The sequence below is a fragment of the Eurypyga helias genome, unplaced genomic scaffold (genome assembly GCF_000690775.1).
Source record: "Eurypyga helias isolate BGI_N326 unplaced genomic scaffold, ASM69077v1 scaffold23276, whole genome shotgun sequence".
Taxonomy (NCBI): domain Eukaryota; kingdom Metazoa; phylum Chordata; class Aves; order Eurypygiformes; family Eurypygidae; genus Eurypyga; species Eurypyga helias.
In genome coordinates, this window is record NW_010257567.1 from 83,223 (window position 1) to 104,206 (window position 20,984).

The window sequence follows — 20,984 nt, forward strand, 5'->3', positions numbered from 1 at the left end:
CAGTTTGAAGATGTGCAGAGAAGATGAGAATCAATTTTAAAATATTCTTGTTCTTTTATTCTGTTTCAAGATAATACAGTATTATTTGCTTTTTAATCCCCTATTTATTCTTGGAAAATAGTTTAGATGGAATAAGACGACCTGACATAGCAATAATATGCCATGGTTTCAGCAGACTTGACATGTAACGAGGATTCAAGAGGCCCAGTGAAACCACAGCCTTATTGAAACCACTATATAGCCCAGTGGTGCAAATGCAATGAGATGCTGCTTCTGTGCTAAGGAATGGAATTTATTAAGAATTCTATTAAGACACCTGTTCTTTTGCCTCACAGGTTACTTGCAGAACAAATATCGAGAGGAAATGTATTGCACTGATCAGATTTTAATGAAAAATATAAAGAACTAATTCTGGCTAAATGCAATCAGTATGCTAAGTGATTCCTACATCTTACTTAATAAATCATTCCTGGAAAGATAACACTTGTTTGCATGGGTAACAAACCAGAAATTTTATTTCATACTGACTGCAGTGAGTAAGAAGGGAAAGTTAAATTTTTAAAACAGCTTCAGGGAATATTTCATTTTTGAACCTTCTTTAGGAAATCAATGAAAATTTGCTAATCTTGTTAAATTGGCTTCCTTAGCCTGAAGAGAACTGAAAGGCTGCGAGATCCCCTTTAATCTAATTAGCTCTTTTACCATGTGTTTCACTAAACCTGGTTTTTTATTTAGGGAGTGGATATTTACCTTAGTCTAAATAAATAAAGCATTCTACATTTTACAAAAGTAAAGTAAAGCAAAGGGCTAAAGGGTTTCGCATATGACCAGTGCTCCCCTTAAAGCAAATGGTTGTACAGGAAAACAGTTTTGGTATATGCTGAAAACACATTCAGTGATGCAAGCCAGAAAAACAAGAGTGTCTCCATCCTGTACTGCTGCTTCTGGTGCTCCCGCCTCGTTGGGACCACCCAGTGGTCAGGTCTGCGTAGTTCTTGGAAGAGCTTTAGAGGGCATGAGTAAATAGCTTTCGGTCTCATGAATCTAATTAAAACTCTTTCAGAAATGGCATTTTAAGTTACCAGAATTTAGAAATCACTGAACCTCCTGAACTGTACTGCATGCTGGTATCTCCCATTCTGTCAGCCAGTGGGGAGGGTGTCCCACATGTTCATTGTCTGGTATTGTCTTGTATCAGGACGTGGTCTGCTACATCAAATGTCAGTCAGTCGTGCATAAAAACAAAAAGTCACTGCTCATCTTGCCAATACCTAATATATTCAGCTATGTGGAGATGGCTGAAGCAGTCTGTGGCTGCCTACAGGAAGCCAGAGCAGAAGTCAGAAGCTCCATGCAGAGCAGAGACTATTTACATGTCTGCAAAAACCACATGCAGCAAAGGAAAGGCTGTGAGACCATTGGGACCCTCAGAAGGACAAACTCATTCCTAGCTCTCCACAAAGCTGCTGAGGTAGCTGGAAACAGTTTTGGTATCTGATCTGTGTTCTCAGCCTTCTGCCTGGCTTTGGTTGTGCTCGTAGTTCTGGTGAGGAAGACCAGACTTATCTCCTTGTTTGTCCTTTCTGATGGTGAATAGGAATATCTTGTGCCTTTCATTCTACCTACACCCTGAGGGGGAAACCTGGAAAGTTTCTCCCTAGCCCACTACCCCCAGACTACCTTCTTAGGAACCTTAGATGGACTTCTCTTGGCTGTTAGTGCTAGAAACAAACTTGACAAAGGATAAGCCAGTGATATGCTGGTAGTACAACCATCGTGCTAACCAGTACCATCTCATTATTTCCTCTTGTACCTCTGTTGCTCTACACTCATCATCATCCTTTTCTCCTGTACCTTAGACTCTAATCTATTTCAGGCATGGCCTGTCATGGTTGTGTGTTGTAAAGCACATAATGCTTATCTGTGTATCGGTCTCTAGTGCAATAGTATAATAAATAACAATCTGTGTGGTGTGAAAAAAGAAAGATCCTTGACTATGTAGTGCTTTATTGATACTTTAATATATAAGGCAGGAAAAAACAATAACTCCTGCATGGAGTACAGCAATTCAAATCAGTATAATATGTGACCCTTCACAGCTTAAAAAAAAAAAAAGAAAAGACAGCTAAAGAAATATAGAATACCAGTAAAGATTTGCTTCAAGATCATGAAGTCTTTGTTTCTTAGTTGTTTATGTTGACTTAAATACTTAGAGAAGTCCAAGTTACTGTTTCAGAATGATCTTAGTGATAACAGCTGGTGCCTGGGCAATAGGGAGCAATTTATCATTCACAAGTAAGATGTGAATTTTGCCGCTGTTGCTCGTGCTGTTGTTGGAATCTTCATAGCCAAATTTAGCATCATTTACCTCGACCGTCCCACAGCTTTTCTAAGCCAGCCTGCCAGTGAGGAAAAGGAAATGCTTTCACTTTAGAGCCTTTCAAAGTCTGGACAAAAGCTCACTTTCTGTTCTTCAGGTTTCCTATATATGGCTTTAGCCTCGAGATGGGGACCTGCTTGCTATGCACCCTCTCCCATCCCCCATTTCCTGCCTGGGTTCATTAAATGCTGAAGTTGGCACAGTTCTGATACAAAAGTAGTACTGTGTTCCAGGAACCATCAGAAAGTAGTGCATTATTATCTTTTACATTCCCTTCATATATATGTACTCTCCGTATGCGTAGAAAGTATTTTTATCCCTTCTTCTTAAATATCTCTGTGTATTTAATAAAAAGAGACAGTGAAGCAAAGCCCTGTCAAAAAAAAAAAAAAAAACCAGCTCATTTGGTGGCAGTCTTGCCTCAGGCAAGATACTAGCTTTAATGCTAGTATCTGTAAATCGCTAATATTAAGCAAAATGGAGTATAGGACATAATGACTTCACCAAATCATTTTCCTATATGTCACGCTTGTGTTTCATTATGTTGTTTCTCAGGAGAGAACAGTTTTCTTTCACCTGATCAATGATGGTTGCAGTGATGAAATTAACATATACCTCTATAGAAGCCTGTATATTTTCCTTTTTTAACAGTACAGTTACTTACTCTTTATTGCTATATGAAGCTGCCATAAAAGATGAAAAATATCTTTGAGAAGCTGTCTGTGATCTTCACCTCAAACCAGTTTTCAATTCTGTAGAGATAATTACGAGTCATGCCAAGCAGTTAGGTAACCAATCCCTGGGTTGCCTGTGATATCTTCTGTTGTTGTTTAAGCTAATACTTTCTGTATCTTTCATACCTGTTTCTCTGTTACAGTCATTTAAAGAGTAATACCAGTTCATTACTACCAACACTAAAAAGAGAATGTCAGGTAGTAGCAATGAGACTGAACAAGCCACATTAGTGCAACATCTCATTATTTTAAATTATGTTGCACAGTTACATAAACAAAGTAATTTTCAGGCTAGTCTTTCCTGAAGTCCACTCGAGTTAATTGCTTGAATGGGTATCAACTGATTCACATAGAGATCAATGGCATGGGCTTTGATGGCCTTCAGAGAAAATAGCTGTGTCTTTCTGTTTTCTTGGTAACAAGACACTCTTAAATAATGTATTTTTTCCAAGTGCGAACTGATTATTAGTTGTTCAAGAGTGCTAAATGTAGTAGAAGTGCAAAGATTTGTGGAGCAAAGAGGCTAGGCAAATAGCGACCAATTAGGCCAGTATCAGATCTATACTGGTTCTTAGCAGTACTTTAGATGAATAGCCCAACCTGCCAGCCTACTGCTGCTGCAGTCCTGTTTTCCTCATCTGACACACTCCCAGCCACATGCTTGTTTTCTCTTGTCACTGGCTTTCTGGCCCCTTGGTCAGAGGATTCAGCCCACTATAGTTGCAGGAATCTAACACAACAAACCCCACCTTATCGAGCACCTCCAGTGCTTCAGAGAGGCCCCGTTTCCTCAGGAAGGTGAGATACAGGACATATCCTGTATGGGGTGGAATTAATCTAGTTTTGAGTCCTGGACCCCAGTGGGATGCTGGCTGTACAGAAAGTTAGCCATGTGCATTAATTATCTTGCTGAGTTAGTGTCTTGGTTTATGGTTGAACCACTGCATAAATAGACTGCATGAAGATCTTTTCTAAGATTTTGTGGTATTAATGGAGCAAAAAAAGGTTAATTCTCAGGGGCTTGTATCTGCATGAGGGAGCTACACTGCAGCCAGCCAGCGAGTAAAGCTTTAGCCTCAGAAGTTATTTGGCACTGGCTCCCTATGTGACACTTCCACATAGAGAATGCCTTTGGGTGATGAACATAGTCAGCCCTGGCAGTGGATTAATTAAAATGAGCAAAGCTGCTAATACTGTACAGCAGAAATACTTAGAGGGATGGCTAATGCAGAACAGTTATTTTGAGCATTATCGCTCCATAGACCACTTCTAAGAACCACTAGTTAAAGTATTGAACCTAATGCTCATTTCAAACTTAAGGCAGATCAATTATCATAATTCTTCACCATTTACCACTAAGGCTTTCCTAGTGCCTTACAAATGCTAGAGGAACAGTTTAATTAAAAAAAAAAAAAAGTTAGAAAAATTTGTTTTCACTTTTTGCTCACTATTTTTGCATTTCACAGTTTAAAGGATTAAAATAATTTCTAAATAATCTCATGTATGTGCTTTGGGGTAGTCTGTGTGTATATATGCATATACACATTTATAATTTTAATCCACAGCTCTATCCTTGAAGCTTAATTTTGCCTTTTTAACTATCCAAAGGCAGTTGACAGTTATAGATGTGTTACTCCTGCCTTCATGTAGGAGTGCACTGACCACATACGACTGCTGCTGTGGTCCATACTTGTTGCAGTCAACAATAATTCTTCTTCAGCGTCAGTGAGGCGGGATGGTACGGTCACACTTTAAGTCAATGCCGCAGATGGGTATCAAGAAACGCACCTCGCAGTTCTGCATTTTTTCTGTTGGAGTAAGCAAACATGCTCAAACTGGTTAAATGCATATATTTAGTGCACTGGAACTTGAATTCTTATTGCCAGCCATCAAATCCTAGCTGGTACCATGTTAGGAGCTGGCAGTGTGTCATGGGAGATGTTCAAGAAAGCCTGTCTTTGAAGTGAACACTCTTCAAACCTTGGCTTTGTTTTTAATTGGGAGGTTTATTTTATAATTTAGAAACCACTCTTCCCCATGCTGTTTTATTTTCAAATTTATTATTTCCACTTTAAAATTATCATCATCTTTCATGCAAGGACTGTCTTCTCAGATGCCTCATAATTGAGACATTGACATCAAAGTCTGCTTTCTCTGCTTCTGTGATTGATTCAGATGTAGAATATGATGGGAGTGTGGTAAAAATAGAAATGCAATCGCTGTGACTGAACATGAAACATTCATACAGAAGTTGAGCATTTCTTCAGCGAGTGTTGCAGAGGATTTGTATGACATTAGTCTGTCATGGTTATGGAAATAGTCTCCTAAATTTTAAGAATACAAAATAATATAAAACTATTAAGTGCAAAAGGAATGAACACCTTTTCTTCCAAGTGTCATTGTACCTGTGTGAGACCTGTGGTGAAAGCATGTAGTGTAATCTTAGCCTGTCCTTATATTTTCAGTTTCATAGTAAATTGTATCTCAGCTGACAAATCATTGATGGTCTTAATAATGGTAATAACTGATAAAAAATAAATTACTTGTTAGTATTGTTATTATTAAAGTTTTCCGGTGCTTTGCTCACCTGTGTATCTTGGTCTGAAATGTACTCAAGTCACAGACCACTTAGAAGGGAGCACTTGCCAAGAGAGATGTAGTACGTGGCAAAACCAGTGCACGACAGCAGGTACTGCAGCTTACAGCAGCACTCACAGTGTGGGCATTTCTAATGTCCCCATCCCCAAGGAAACAAGTAAGACAGCAGGAAATGGATGTATGATATTACATTTTGGGCAGGGACTGGAATTAGAAGTGTAGGATTGAGTTCCTGTTCCAAAGTGACAAATGGTATAAAGCTGAATTGAATGAAGATTTTATTAATTTGTTTTTCTGCTAACTCTTGCTCCTTCTTTTAGACTAGGCTTTGGCCTGTGGACAGGAGAGAGAGCTGATCCCAATTTCCATCTCTCTCTATTTTGAGATGCTGCTTTGCCAAGCCCCAGTTCCAGAAAGGGAAATACAAACAAATTCTATTCTACTATTATCTTTCACTAGCTCTTAGCAGTCTGTTCGATGTAGGGTTTACTTAGAAGAACAGATAAGTCAGTACATGAAACATTTTAACATGCTAAAAATATCACAAACCAAAAAGCACATCAGAGCTTCATCTCTGAACTTCATACGAAAAAAAGTGTTCATTTAGGAAACAAAGGTGGAACTTGCCCAAGGTGCATTAAATATAATCCTAGGTTTTCTGGGAATCAATCCTACTTCTTCGTTTTCAGAGCATATATTTTTCTGTGTAAATGTTCTTAGGACACTGTCATAAATCTGGTTGTTTGGTGTGTTACTCAGAAAACATTGAAGGTCTGTGCCTAAAATTGCTGACCAAGAAATGTTCTGCCAGCAAGGCTTGTCATAATTTATATTTCTAAGAGTAATCAAAAGGCACCAGTGGAGGCTTTTCTCTGTTTCTGTCATCAGACCATAATCTAGTTACAAGGTTACAAGTTCCAAGATATATTGCCATCTAAGTATTCACCTACAAGAGAGAGAAAAATTATGTAGAATAAAAGTTGCATTCATCTATAATTAATGCTTATGATATTAACAATAATTAATGGGTATCTTCAGAATTAAAATGGGATGAGAAAAATACTGGGGTCCAAAGCTTTTCAGCTCTTTTCCTCCCTTTACTAGCCTCCAGTCTGAAATGGAGTTGTATGAAGAAGAGCAGGATAGCTGGGGAGGATGGGCAGTAAACTCTCTGCCTCCAAGCTCCCTGTGGACCAGATAAGTCCTACAGGGAATGTCAGAGGTCCCTGACACAAAGCAGTAATTTGATTTTTAATAGTTTATTTTATTCTCTTTTTTTCCAGCTTCAGAGCCCAATTTGAAGGTACGTTCAAGGTTAAAACAAAAGGTGACAGAAAGGAGAAGCAGTCCTTTACTCAGGAGAAAGGATGGAAATGTTGTCAGTTCATTCAAGAAGCGACTCTTCGAGGTGACAGGTAATTAAGAATGGAGAGATTCTGTATCAGCTGCAGTTGCTCACAGAATAGTGGTGGTATTTTGGAACTGAAATGGTTTGCTAAACAAAAGGTTGTATCTTTTTTTTTCTGCTTTTTTTTCTTTCTGGAAAAGAAAACCATATGAAATAAGTGGTCTGTATGAATAGCTTGTAATCTACCACTTACTACAAAGTCAGTGTCAAGTTGAAAGCCATACTTTTAAACTAGGTTGGAAAACAGTACTTTACAACAGCAAGTACAAGAACAAATAAATGATCGATTGTTGGTGGCAATGGACATTAAAGGAGAAAACAAGAATAGTCTGTTCCCTTAATTTGTGTCTTCTGTACGTGGCCAACATTTTGAGTCTTGTATATCCCACTTCCCATCTCCCATGGAAAATGAAGATTCTAATAGCAGGTGCGGAAACACCTATCTGGTATTGGTTAGGTTGATCAAGGACCTTTTGGAGTGTTGTGTTTGCTCCTGTCCCTCTGGTTTCTCTTGTTTGAAAATGTCAAGATTAGGTGGTTTTGATGTAAGGGCTCACTAAGCTGTTTTTTGAGAAGAAAGAGTTGAAACGTTTAAATGTTCAGTGGCATATTGCTGGTCATAGCAGATAGCAAGGGTTCTTAGTAATTGAAAGGGAACTTTTAGGGTGTAAAAGTACAGAATTACGTATATAGAGAAGAATAAAAGGGGAAGAAAGCCAAGTAAAAATTTGTCATCAAGTAGTGTTTGTTTTCTTGCCCTGGAACTTAAAAAGTGACAGGGTGGGTAAACCATGGACGTTAAGGCTTTCTTTCACTTGTTTGGTATTGCAGAGTGGTAAACTTTGTCACATGTATTATTTTGAAGAATTGCACCTGAGTTCCCAAACAGCCTAAAGTCCTCTCATATTTAGCCCTTAGGATTAGTTTGCTGCCAAGGCCTTATCTGCTGATTTGAAAGAAAAGAGTATTTACTGTATTTGGCCTCATTCTGAAGTTTCTTGCTTTGACTTTGCATCAATATTTGGTAGCCTCGTGGCTTGTTCAAGTGATGTTATCATCAGGCTATATGTTGATGGAACCAACTGTTACTAGTCTGTCAGACGTATCTGAATTCACTTGGTGTGTCAGAATTATGTCACGCTAGGATGGAAATACAACACAGGATGAACAAATTCACATCAGTGTCCCTGTACATGCAATACTTTTGACAACTTCCACAGGATGTCACGTGTAAAACTGGGACATGGGTGTGAATGTAAGTATGAAAGTAACTAAATAAGGTAATTTCCCTATAAATTATTTCCAGTTCAGATTTTTTTACAACTAATTTATTATTTCTATTTGCTGAAGCTCTTATGAGATTCTTGATCTCCACATCCTTTGTTTTAGCTTTATATTTTCTATGCCCAAAAGGAAGGTAAAAAATGAAATACTTACCCCCAGAGGTTTATTTCTGCAGCCACTGAAAAAGTAGAAACGTGAAGATAAATGTGTTCTCTTCCTAGCTCTGACAATAATTCGGAGCTTTTAGAGATTGCCGTTATGCTTATTAATATCGGCTGTATGACATTTTGCATCTTTCATAATCAAAACTTCCCTGATCAAACATTTCTGGCTGAAACCTTTTTTTTGTTGTTGTTAATTATATAACTGAAAATAGCCCTTCTTAAAATGTCGCTTTATACAGAAAGTACTATTGTAATCTGAGAAAAAAGAGTAAGTGTGTGTTTCTGCTCCTCTGTGAAAACTAGTGAGAATGCAATGCAAGAACTTTACCTGAGCAGTTAATATAGCTGGGTACAGATTCACTTCAGTAAGTTGAAGTTAGCTGTAATAGGAAAAAGCTACAGGTTGAAGAAACAGCTGGGAAATCTGCCGTGAATTTCAGTCAAACTGAGGATATATTTTACATATGAACTGTAGCAGAATGAGTGAAGAAGCAAAGAAGTGGCTGTAGAATATTTACCTGCACATTTAGATATTAACTGTTTTAACTTATTGTGTACTTTAATTTGGAAGCTATCCAATGTAATAGGCTTACCTCTACTAACGCTGCACTCTTCCATCTTTAACCTTGTTAACTGTTTCCATTACATAATTTTAATTTATATCAATATAGGATTAGAATAACTCAATACAACACAAGATCATCCTCCTCCCTTTATCTTAGACAGAACTCGGGAAATTGTAAATCGAGATAACATGCAGCCTTTCAAATGCTATTTTAAGATTTTTTTATGCTGTAAATATTCCTCTGTATTTATGCCAAGGATACAGTGAAAGTGGTGTATATTTTGACATTATTATTATATATGTAATGATTAGTCCACAACAGGCTCATCTTATTTCTAAACAGCAAGGGGATGGGAGTAGGCCTCATGAATTGACGACACATAATCATGACCTTTGCAAGCCTGCTATCTCTGTTATTTTGATCTCTTACAGAGGCAGGAGTCTTTGCAATTAAAAAGAAAATAATTCTCTTTCTTTTTACTCATTACAAGTTCTATGTATATGAGGTATCCTACCTTTTTTGTGGGAGAAATAAATAGTAATTTCTTCCTTTGTGAAGCAGACAGATCACAAGGGGAAAGCCAGGAGTATCTTTCCATGTTAGCCCTGTTAAAGGAAAACCAAAAGAAATGGGAGTGAATTAAAAATCTTTAATGTAAGTAAATGGTTTATTCATAACTGATAAAAACTTTTCAACAGGAAAAAAAAAGTGCCCTCAAGAGCAGACAATTAATCAAGATCATGTGTTCCTTTCCAGTGTGAAATTCATGTATGCTTAATATGTTTTTCAGAGTCCTCAATCAGTAGCAGCTCCCCTGGATCAGGTCCCAGTTCCCCAAGCAATGGTCCGACCAGCAGTATAACAGAAAATGAAACCTCAGTTTTGCCATCTAACATTCAAGCTGAGGTAAGATTCTTTCTCCTTATTGGGTAGCTAAATGCTCAGATTTCTAGACTGGAGAGATTTGAAAATTCAATTTGAGTATACTCACAAGCAGAATAATTGCAAAAGATAGAATTATCAGGGATACCAGGACAAGAATTATCAGGGATACCAGGACACTGCAAGCTGACATCAATGTTATACCTGAGATACATCTCCATATATGAGATGCATGTCCGGGAGACTCTTTGGTAGCAAAAGTCCAAACAAAAACAGCAGTGATGCTACTGGAAGAGTGGGAGGGAGCTGTGGAAGGAACTTGGAAGCGTCTGTGCTGCAGAGCATTACCTTCTGGTATAACCTGAAGAGGTGCACAATGCTGAACACTGATGAAGAGCTTTCACATGCAAAATTGTGATTTAAACATTGGTTACCCTAAAACCTATAAGTGGTCCCAGGTTCAGATGGCTGCTGAAGTAGATTTTTTTAATTACATGATTGGAGTTAGATGACTAAATCCTTTTTCACATTTGGCTCTTATCTCACTGTTACCTCAGTTTCCTTATCTAGGCAGTACTTACCAGCGTAACTGACATGCCAGGAGTCTTGGATACTTGTTTTGTAAAGCAAGACCGTACACGGAAGGAATCTTAACTATTCCTTATTCTATTTCATACATGCATGTCTATAACAACAGGAATGCAGATGGTATGGTAAATCAATTGTGATAAACCTCATTTAGCATAGATGACATGCCTAAGTCATGCTTTCCATGGTAATATTGTAAAGGGACAATAAATCAATGGAACTAAGAGAGAATCAGATTCCACAATATTCTGAATCCAGTACCTATACTTACAGCAATTCCTGCTTTGATAGCAAAGTTTTCTATTAATTCTTGGTTTATACTGTTCATGTCAGAAAAAATGAATAAGAAAATGTGATTAAACAGAGTTTTAGCTAATGGAGCTATTTCTCCAGGTCAGTGGCAGGACATTCACCTCAAAAAAAAAAACTGGAATGGGCAGTTCAACCTCCAGCAGTGCCTTTTCCCCATAATGAATTAATTGTGTGTGTGAACTATGATCCAGGGGGCAGGTGGGTGACCTCTGCACACTGATTAGTAGCCTCTCTCTGGCCCGTAACCAGAAAGAAAAAAAAATTGCATTGATGGCTAACATGTGGTGTTGCCTCATAGCCCCCCTCTATGTGATTGCAAAGAAATGTGAATGATGCAGAGTAAGATCCCCCATTTGGATTAGATCAGGTCGTAGTTCAATGGAATTAAATTGTATACTTTAATATTGGAAATGTTTTAGACTGAAGTTTGTAATATGTGGGTGTTGGTGCTGTACTAAGCAGGAAATTTTATCCAGTTGGGTCTTCTGTTGACCTGAGGATACTACAGAGTGCAAAGGAAATAGTCACTGACTGATACACGGTGCTTGTTACTTTCCCTGGTTTCTGGACATTTGCCCACGGTGCTGAACTGCCGTCAGACATGCCTACAATGTGGTCAGGCTGGCAATCTCTCTTTGGGGAGATTCGGAAGGGTTGAAGAAAGAACCAGCAGAGTTACATTCTGTTGATTAATAGAACACTGCATCGCATATCATTTGCCATGACTGTGCACGACATCAGGAGTTAGAGCCTCACTATACAATCACAGATGCTCAAATGAGCCTAGGAAGTTCCTTTAGAAGTTGAGCTCTGCGTGCCATAGTCAGTCACTTCGCTGGCTGCAAGTGTGCTAAGAAGCTGGAACTACTGACTTCCATTTTTGGATCCAGTCGGCGGTTTCTTTGCCTCTCTGGTTACTTGACTGTTAATACTGTGGTCCTGTGGGCTCAGACATTTTTCCGTAACTCTCAACTTCAGTGCATTTTGATTTCAGTGGGATTTTCTTTGGTAGTTTATCAGCAGCCAAACTCCTACATACCTCTTTTCTAGTTTAGCATTAGCTGCCAGCTCTCAAAGACTAAACATCTAATCAATTTTTCATCAGATACACAAAGTACATAAGTTTCTAACAATAGGATAAGTGTTCCAAAATCACCCCAAATATCACTTGTTTTGCTGTAATCCTGCATGACTCATATTACTGTTGTTTCATAATTGTTGTTGTGACATTTGCAGTAAGTGTTGTGCTCATATGAGTGGGTGGATAACCGCGGTTTTCATGGCAGCAAATAAAGCACTCTTTGCTGGGGGAAAACAGGTTGCTATGACAGAGGGCCATTTACCAGTAAAACATGAGTCAGTACCATAAGTGATTACACTCCTAGTGCATAGACAGAATTAGAGCATTATCAGTAATGAAACAGATTTTTAGAGTATTTTTGCCATATCTCTTTGAAAAGTAAGAGTTTTAAGTGGTTTACCCTCCGGAGCAGACAGTCTGGTGGCCAGAGGTTTATGTTTTTCTGAATGAACAAATATGCATTGCAAATGCAACATTTTTGCAGATAATCTTTTACTCTCACAGTTCCCTTAATGGTGCTTTCAGTATCATTTGTTAAAATACTAGTCTCATTATATGAATCTTGAAAGTTAAACTCAAGATTTTAATTGCACCTTACAAATAAAATGCTGTTTTTATTAGGCCCAGTTGTCTCCAGTATCATCAAGGTTCACCGCAGTAGCTATTTGTCTCTTGTAGCATGCCGTACACTTTCAGGTCACCTGCTGTGCTGGGGCTAAATCTTACTTGCATGAGAAATGCAAGCAGGTCTGAACCTCCGCACAGCACGTCCCTTGAGTTCAGAGGGACAACCTGCCTTAGCCATGTGAAATGATTAATGTCAGGCATTCACAGCCTGGTCAAAAGCCATTGAATGCAATGGAAAGTTTCCAATTGGTGTAAGCGGGCTTCAAGTCATTTTCTTTCTCTTACATTTGTGCTTTCCAGAGCAGCATTTCCTAGAATATTACCTGATTATACAGAAGACATTAATGACATGCATGGCAGATAAACACGTACTTGATTTGTGCAACCCCACAGCACTGTGTTTCTAATACTCAGCTCCTTGAGGTGTTCTTTGCAAGTGGCTAGTGGCAAATATGTAGGTTTCTGTCCAGCTGGTGAGATTTGCTTCAAGTGATGTGAACAGTCTAATTAATTAGCAAAAAACCCACCCCCAAAAGCCTTAAGAAGTAAGAATGTAATTGTGATGTTCAAAGCTGTGACAACTTCACTGTAGCTCCACAATTTAGCAGTATTAAAGCCAAAACATTTCCTCTTTCGCTCCTAATATATAAACGTGTATATAAATGTGCACACATGAATTGGGTGATCCTGCTTCTCAGCAGGTCACAGTACCAAAACAGAAGTACAATAACTAATCACGGTTACTTTGTCATCATAGAGTCACAGAATGGTTTGTGTCGGAAGGGACCTTAAAGACCATCTAGTTCCACCCCCCCTGCCATGGGCAGGGACACCTTGCACTAGACCAGGTTGCTCAAAGCCTCATCCAGCCTGGCCTTGAACACTTCCAGGGATGGGGCATCCACAACTTCCCTGGTGGGTCAGGTCATCATGTCCTGTTACATTTAGTTATTGTGCTCTTTTAGAAGAAGGGTGGTAACTCTGTTGATAGAGTATTTTCAGCATCAGGAAGCAGGATCCATGGACACAGTGAGTAAGTATGTAGAGGAGCAAGTAGGGCAGTTGCTCTTTGGGGTACTTTAGGTGCCAATGCCAACCATCAAGTCTGCCTGTAGGACGGGGACCGTGGCTCAGCCATCGTGCTCTCAAATGACACTGCTGGCAGCTCCAGTTTGTGTCACCATTTCAAGGTGTTACCAACTGTGTAAGAAGAGAAGCTGCAGCTGGAGTCATGCAGTTGTGCTTCAGCATAGGCAGGACCCTAATCTATGCAGGTGGGCTACTAAACCTTTTTTGGGAGGTCAGGTTTAACTGACGTTTAGGCTAATATTATCTGAAAATATGTTTTAAAAATCAGTTACCTCCCCAGATGAAAATTACTAATTATTAGCCGTATTAAGATTTTTATGGAAATGCTCTTACTAATAAATTCCTCTTTTCAACATTGAACTCCCATGGTAAATAATATGATTGATTCTGCCTCATGAAACAATCATGCCTAACCTTGATGTGGGAATGTGCTTTACTGCTATACACCCTGCTGTGGCTGTGTTTGTTAATTCAAATCTTAGAGGATCATTGTGCCATACTGAAAATGAAAATGGAAATGTGCATCTTTAAAGTAGCTTTGTATAGATGCTGCAGTTGCTACCAAGTTGATTATATTCTACATTATTCTACATACTAGTCACATGAGGGCTGCTGCAGCGTCCTTTTTCAGCTAATCTTCTGTTAAATGTAGACTCCCTCATAATATCTCCATAGTCTTGGCATATTTGGTTTTATTCATGGTCAAAGGTGGTTGTTACCAAGGCAAGACAGTTTTAGCTGGGAATTAATGTAATATACAAGTGAAGCTTCTTTGTTTTGTATGCTATCTGTTGACATTCCCTAGGCACCAAAAGAAAATTACAGAGTTAGATTTCTACTGTTATTGTCTCAGTGATAGGTCGTATCTCCAAACAAACTGTATGAGGAAGGTTATGTTTTGAAATAACATCCTGTGTTTTTGTGCTTAACCACTTTTCATTGATGGTCTGAAGTTGCATTGTATTAGCAGAAAGTATTTTACAGAGTTAATTGATATTCCAGGTTTGTCCAGAGGAAAATCTACAGCTCCCCACAACATGCTTGACAAGTTATTATATTTACTTTAGTCAAAGCCCGAGTGTGCAGTATCCCTCTTGGAGGTGGTCTATTATTGGAGTCCCATATGCTTTTTGTTTGGGAAGAAAGCAGTCACTGTGTCATACTGTTACACAGGGTATTCTTTTTCAAGGATGTTGTTCCCTTGGGGACCATATCATGCCAGAGTTCCTAAGTCTAATAAGACCTTTGTAGCTCTTATTCTGTTAAAGTTCTGGGAGGGAAGCAAGAGTTAAACAGAAAATGTAATTCAAGCAACTATACTAGACCACATCTTGAAAAACATGAATGTTAAAGCAGAAAGGCGAAGGCTTCAAAAAGATTCCTGTTGGTGGTAATGTAACTTTTTATGTTTCTTCCCAATGAATCTCAGTGGAAAGGCAGAGGGTGATCTTTGTGGAATGTCTGGTTTTACTTGACAGTAATTAAAAATATATTAGCAATTCCATGTCCTTGAAAATTATATTACAAGGCTTCAAAAGAAGTGTTAAAATCTTTAACTGGAGGGGAATTAATTAGGAAGGGTGTGAGGGGTATCCCACCATCAGAGAATTATAGGATGCTGGGTTTGTGTATATGCATATACAGAAAGAGATGGTACTTTTTTTTTTAAATGGTAGATGTGGCAATCTGCCTGACTTTCTACACAAAATTCCTATGTCAGTGGAAGTAAATAATGTGCCTGAAACATCCTCATATCAGGGTAAGAAAATACATGGACTTGGTACAAACCACGTATCATACCTTACAACAAAAATTCTAATAACTACGGTAAAGTAAAGGTCTAATACATCCACATTTCTGACACCTTTGATAAGGCTAAATATACTGCTTAATTTGTTAGCTAAATTCTCACTGAGTTTCTACTTGTGAAAGTGCAGTTGGTGAGAAGAACTAATGTTGATGATGTTGATGAAATGTCCTAGGAATTCTCAAGATTTCACATTTGCACGGAAATTTGATTAACTAACTAAGGAATGATCCCAAGGAATAATATATAAACTGAAAAGTAAATATATATGAGTTATTTTCTTAGGAAGTATCAACAGCTTTTTCACAGGGACAGTACTTTTCCTTAGCTGGAACCCCACTGGGTTGCAAACCAATGCATGACGCATAACTGGCTTTCAGTGTGGCAGCATAACAAGGATAAAGTAACCAAGATAAAAAGCTTGGGGATCATACTTCTGTTGTTTTTCCCTTTATTCCAGCATCTGGTTTCACAGCAACGCCTTTTGATACAGGATGAATCAGTGAACTTGTTGAGTCTGTACACATCCCCTTCTCTGCCCAACATCACCTTAGGACTTCCAGCAGTACAACCTCAGATCAGCGTAAGTGACCAGTCTCAAGCCTTCCTGTCTGTTTTTGCTTCCAGAAAACCTACTTTCTGATTAGCCTCTTGTTTTTTAGCATTTTGGAACGTAAGCAGTTCAGACCTTTCTTTGCATTAGGCAACATCTCAACATTTAAGGATACAACCTGAAAGCAATAAGCATTCTTAAGAGCAAATAAACAAGTGCCAGTGTGGAGCTTAGCTACGTATGGGCCCCATGCATTGCATTTATGTCTGCAAATCAGGTAACAGATTTCAGGCATGGTGAGAAGTATATGAGGAGATCATTTAGTATGAAAGTTCAAATTATATGATCACCCCTACCTGGAAAAATACAGCACCTGCAACTTTTTATGAGATTCCAGTAGCAACCTAAGTTGGGTTGGAACATAGCAGGGAAAAAATCTGGTGTTCTGCAGCTAGGTTTGAGGGGTGTGCAAATCAGACAAATCAAATCAGTGATATGTGAACACTGAGTATTTGAATGACAAATTATAATCATATGCCCTTTGTTCAGTCTGCAGCAATGACCTATATTTAGAGCTAAATGTTAAATTAATAATGTGAAATGTATGAAAACACAGACATGTTATGCATGGAGATCCATGCTGATGGATTAGGATCTTTAGATCTAGACCAAGTTACAGTAACTGAGAGGTGAAATCTGTGACCCAGTAAAATACCTGAAAATTTTGCCACTGATCAAAACTTACCATTTTTTGAATTCTGGCAAAAAATGTAAAAGTAGCAATATAAGTTATATGGTGGAATTATACAACAACAAATGAAATTTTTAAAATAAAAATTTGAATTTCTTAGAACATTAATTGTAACTTCTATAAAAATTCTAAGGGTGCAAGTGCAACTTTCCATGGTGTAAAAAAGAAAACAAATCTACACAACCCACTATGATTTCTAATAAGTGCTACTTAATTCCAGTACTAAATGTAGTTTCAAGTTAAAGTTTCATGTTATTTTATGTTTTTTTGAGTACATTTACTCTTCTCATCAATAGTATATTGCTGCAGCCCAACATTTTAACATCAGATACAGAACATTGCAAAGAAAACTGTGTAAGCTCTAAATCAGTTCTCTAGTAGCCTTTCATGAGATATTTATAAGCAAATTATTGGTTTTAAGGGATGGAAAAATGAACAGATCATGAAAAGTAGTACTTACTTTTCCAGACGATCTCATCAAAAGTTTCTCAGCTATTTCACAAAAAATATAACTAACTTCAAAGTAATTTTATAACATTAAAATTGAAATGAAAATATATTTAATTTTCTCACTCAAAACGTGAGCTTTTGATGTGGTCAGCTAGCACCAAATACTACTTCTGGCATTCAAAAAATACAAGTTGTTGATTTATGCAAGTAATGTTCATTACTGTTACCAGAATAAGCAGTTGCAAATTGAATGTAAAGTTTACTTTGGGGGTTGTTTTTCAGGAAAAGGTGATAGCAGAGTGTGAAGTAAGCATACACCCAAAAATATTAGTGGAAACCTTGGGTTGTCTCATTAGAATTTATGGAATTTATATTATCAGAGATAGTTTTTAGCATGACATACACCGTAAGTGGTTAGTTGCAAGCCTTATCATGCTTATTTCTGTTAGGTTATTATTCTTGCGGTGAAAATTGTTATTCTGCTCTTTCAAGAAAAATGATTTTTAAACTAGACGACAAAGCAATATGAAGTGTAATTTGCAATGCCGAAGGGCCAAAACTTCCAAAAGCTTTAAATCAATAACTGTGCAATTTCTAAGGGCACTTTAAAATGACACACACATGCAATAGCTCTTGATGATTCTGTAGATGAGAGTTTAACTACACAAATTTACTTTGCAAAGGGTAAAACTTATATTTGTGCTGTCCTTCAGGGAGTCAGGGAGTGCTCCAGGAAATGTAATAGCTTCCCACTACTACAGGTAATTATTTTGTTTTGCTGATTGGCTTGCTGTCTGATTGAAAGTTATGTAAAAAACCAAGCCTTGCCTATTCCAAACTCAATGGAAACTATTTCCTCTGATCCCTGTTTTCCTATGCAGGAGGTTGTGGGAAGGTCTATAGGAATTTTAAGGACAGGTCCTGTCTTTTCATTAATATATTCTAACTAGTAGTTCCTTATGCTTTGGCTTTTATTACTTATTTTTTCAAGTGGTTTCTTTACTCAGTTTCTCACAGTTTTACATTTAACTGGCATGTTCTTCCTCCCTTTTAATCTCACAGTAAAAGTCTAAGATAGGGATGTTAACCTTTTCTTCTGTACGTGTTCATAAAGTGTGACATAAGATCATCTAATCAAGTGGAGATATAAATGGCCAGGTCTATGAAAAGCAGTTACCAATGACATTGTTCTTTGACAGGCTTCATCGTCATTCAAAGAAAAGCAGAAGGGGGAGACCCAGTCGCTCAGACAAGGAGTGGCCTTGGCTGGACAGTATGGAGGGAACATTCCTCCATCCTCAACGCATCCTCATGTTGCTTTGGAGGGAAAGCCCAACAGCAGCCACCAAGCTCTCTTGCAGCATCTGTTGCTGAAAGAACAAATGAGACAGCAAAAACTTCTTGTGACTGGTAATGATCAAGGCTTCACCACAATAATAATTTAAGATGTATTTAATGACATTGTATTCACATTAAACTAAATGTGGTAATACAGATACTATGCATCCTATCCGTTTAGAGAAATGGAAGGGTGGGAGGAAAAATGACAGCATCTTTGTTTCCCCTTTAGTGATTCTGCTCCAGTCTGTTAGCCTGAAAGAATTCAGTGATTACAGAAAAGAGAAAATGATTACTTCATCACATTCTTTTGCAGCTGCTGAACTTCCCAGCATGGCGAGGCACGTGGTACACATCCCACTGCATCAGTGCTGATGCAGAGTTCTGCAATATACACCCCTCTTCTTGCTGAAAGCTTTCTCTCCTATTAGAACTATTATTTTGCTATTCTTCACACGGGAGTAAAATGTCCCTGTTTTGCAGGAGCGGTTCCTCTTCATCCACAGTCTCCTTTAGCAGCGAAGGAGAGAGTCTCACCTGGCATAAGAGCAGCCCACAAACTGCCTCGTCACAGGCCACTGAATCGAACTCAGTCAGCTCCTCTTCCTCAGAGTACTTTGGCACAGCTGGTCATCCAGCAACAGCATCAACAATTTTTGGAGAAGCAGAAACAGTACCAGCAGCAGATCCATATGAATAAGGTGAGTTCCCAAAGCTAATAAAGAAGTTTATTGTGCCATGTGGTTATGGATGGCAGATGGGTTCTTGGATGAATTATCTTGTTTATGCACAGTTAGTGTATATATTTGTATAGATCTTCATTTTCAGCTTTCTGAAAGATGCTAGCAAGGTAATTTGTGGTTCTTGACATCAGTAAAAATACAGTTCAACAAAACAGGGTTCAAAGAATCTTACAAGTTTAAATTACAGGTGATTTCCTGTTGAATGGTAAATGATGCCTGAAAGTTTACTAGATTTTTATTTAATGTTTTAATGAGCACTTTTGAGCTTCAGCAATCATTCCATTCCTTTAAACTGTATTTTAAGATTCCTCATTGTGGACTATTATGTGCAGTAAATATATCTCATTTGAACTAAGTCAGCTAGTTTGTGTAAGAAATGTATTAAACATCTGGAGAAATTTTTAATCAGGTTTTATTGAACCAATTTGTTCTCTGTAAGTCAGTTAGTAACATGAAAGTTTGTTATCTATATGCCAATGCAGAATTACCATATAGGGAGAAAGAGAAAAATGTGCTACTGCTAACATCAGATAGAGAGTTGAATTGTGCCTCTTATTCCCTATAGAGTAACATCTTATTGTGGGAAGGTGCGGGGAGAAGAAAAGGGATCATCCATTTATAAACAAAGAACAGCAAAATCTAAGTAGATTTATCAGAAACTAATGCTTCTACAACAAATGTGATGCTGTTCCCTCCTCTAAAATGAAGCTATGCACGTATTTAAATACTTCTATCTGAATAACTTTTTCCTGCACTTACTACATAGCTTTCGAAAAGTTGTTTGCTGGAGCTCCTCTAGTAATTGAAAGATATTAATCTTGCACCTTTAGTTGTCTTCTTTTGTATGAGTGTTATGTATAGTATATAGTATATATGTAAGTATATGTAAGATGCAGTGGCAAAGAAGAAAAGATGAAAACCGGACATTTAGCCCATGTACCTAACAGAAAAAAAAAAAAAATTAATCCACCTTACTGGGTGAACTTCCCAGGGTATACTGATTCTTTGGAATCTACTAAGAATTCCCAACAAAATTAGAAACAAACCTAGAGTTTAAGTACATAGTTTGTACAGTGGTTTGGTTATTAAATCTTGTCTTAATTAGGAAAAATGAAGACCAGAAAACTTCAAAGTTCAGAGCTGATCCTTGCATGTTAACCCCTCTCAGCTTGGGTGTTTTCATTACTCAACTAGGACTCCAGTTGGTTTTTCTTTGAGTATGCATTCCATATGTTTAATCAAGATGGCATATGTATATCTCGTAGCCTCAGGTTTTCAAAATATTTCACCTGCCCTCAATTGTCTGAAGAGAAAATAATTTTTGTCGGTAAAGTACTGAGTCTTTGTGATGTTTGTGGGTATTCACTACAAACTGATCAGTTCATGCATTCCTCACAAAGCAAAGAACCCCCCTGACATGTTTTTGTTAGATCATATGCTTATTGACATAAGTTCTACCATAGTACTGGGGATATGTGCTGTGGCATATAGGTACATTTGTCCTGAATGTGAAAATTAAACCTGAGTTGCATAAACATATTTCTAGTCACGTAGGACTATGAATGCATTGCACCTCACAAGAGCTAGGCTGGGTAAGGAAGTCAAGAGACTGCAGTTGGTTTGAGATAA

General features: G+C 37.9%; 1 protein-coding gene across 5 annotated transcripts in view; it reads left to right on the top strand.

Moving 5' to 3' along the window:
- The window catches only part of HDAC9 (histone deacetylase 9), a 91,486-nt gene that overhangs the window by 62,922 nt on the left and 7,580 nt on the right, over positions 1-20,984 (top strand). For 3 of the 5 annotated variants that reach the window (XM_010154075.1, XM_010154076.1, XM_010154072.1), the window contains 4 exons: positions 9,925-10,040; positions 15,981-16,103; positions 18,474-18,684; positions 19,096-19,313. In XM_010154075.1, coding sequence (XP_010152377.1) covers positions 9,925-10,040; positions 15,981-16,103; positions 18,474-18,684; positions 19,096-19,313 — 668 coding nt within the window. Of the gene's footprint in view, positions 1-6,995; positions 7,128-9,924; positions 10,041-15,980; positions 16,104-18,473; positions 18,685-19,095; positions 19,314-20,984 lie in introns of all 5 variants that reach the window. The other 2 variants (XM_010154071.1, XM_010154074.1) reach the window with 1 other exon arrangement.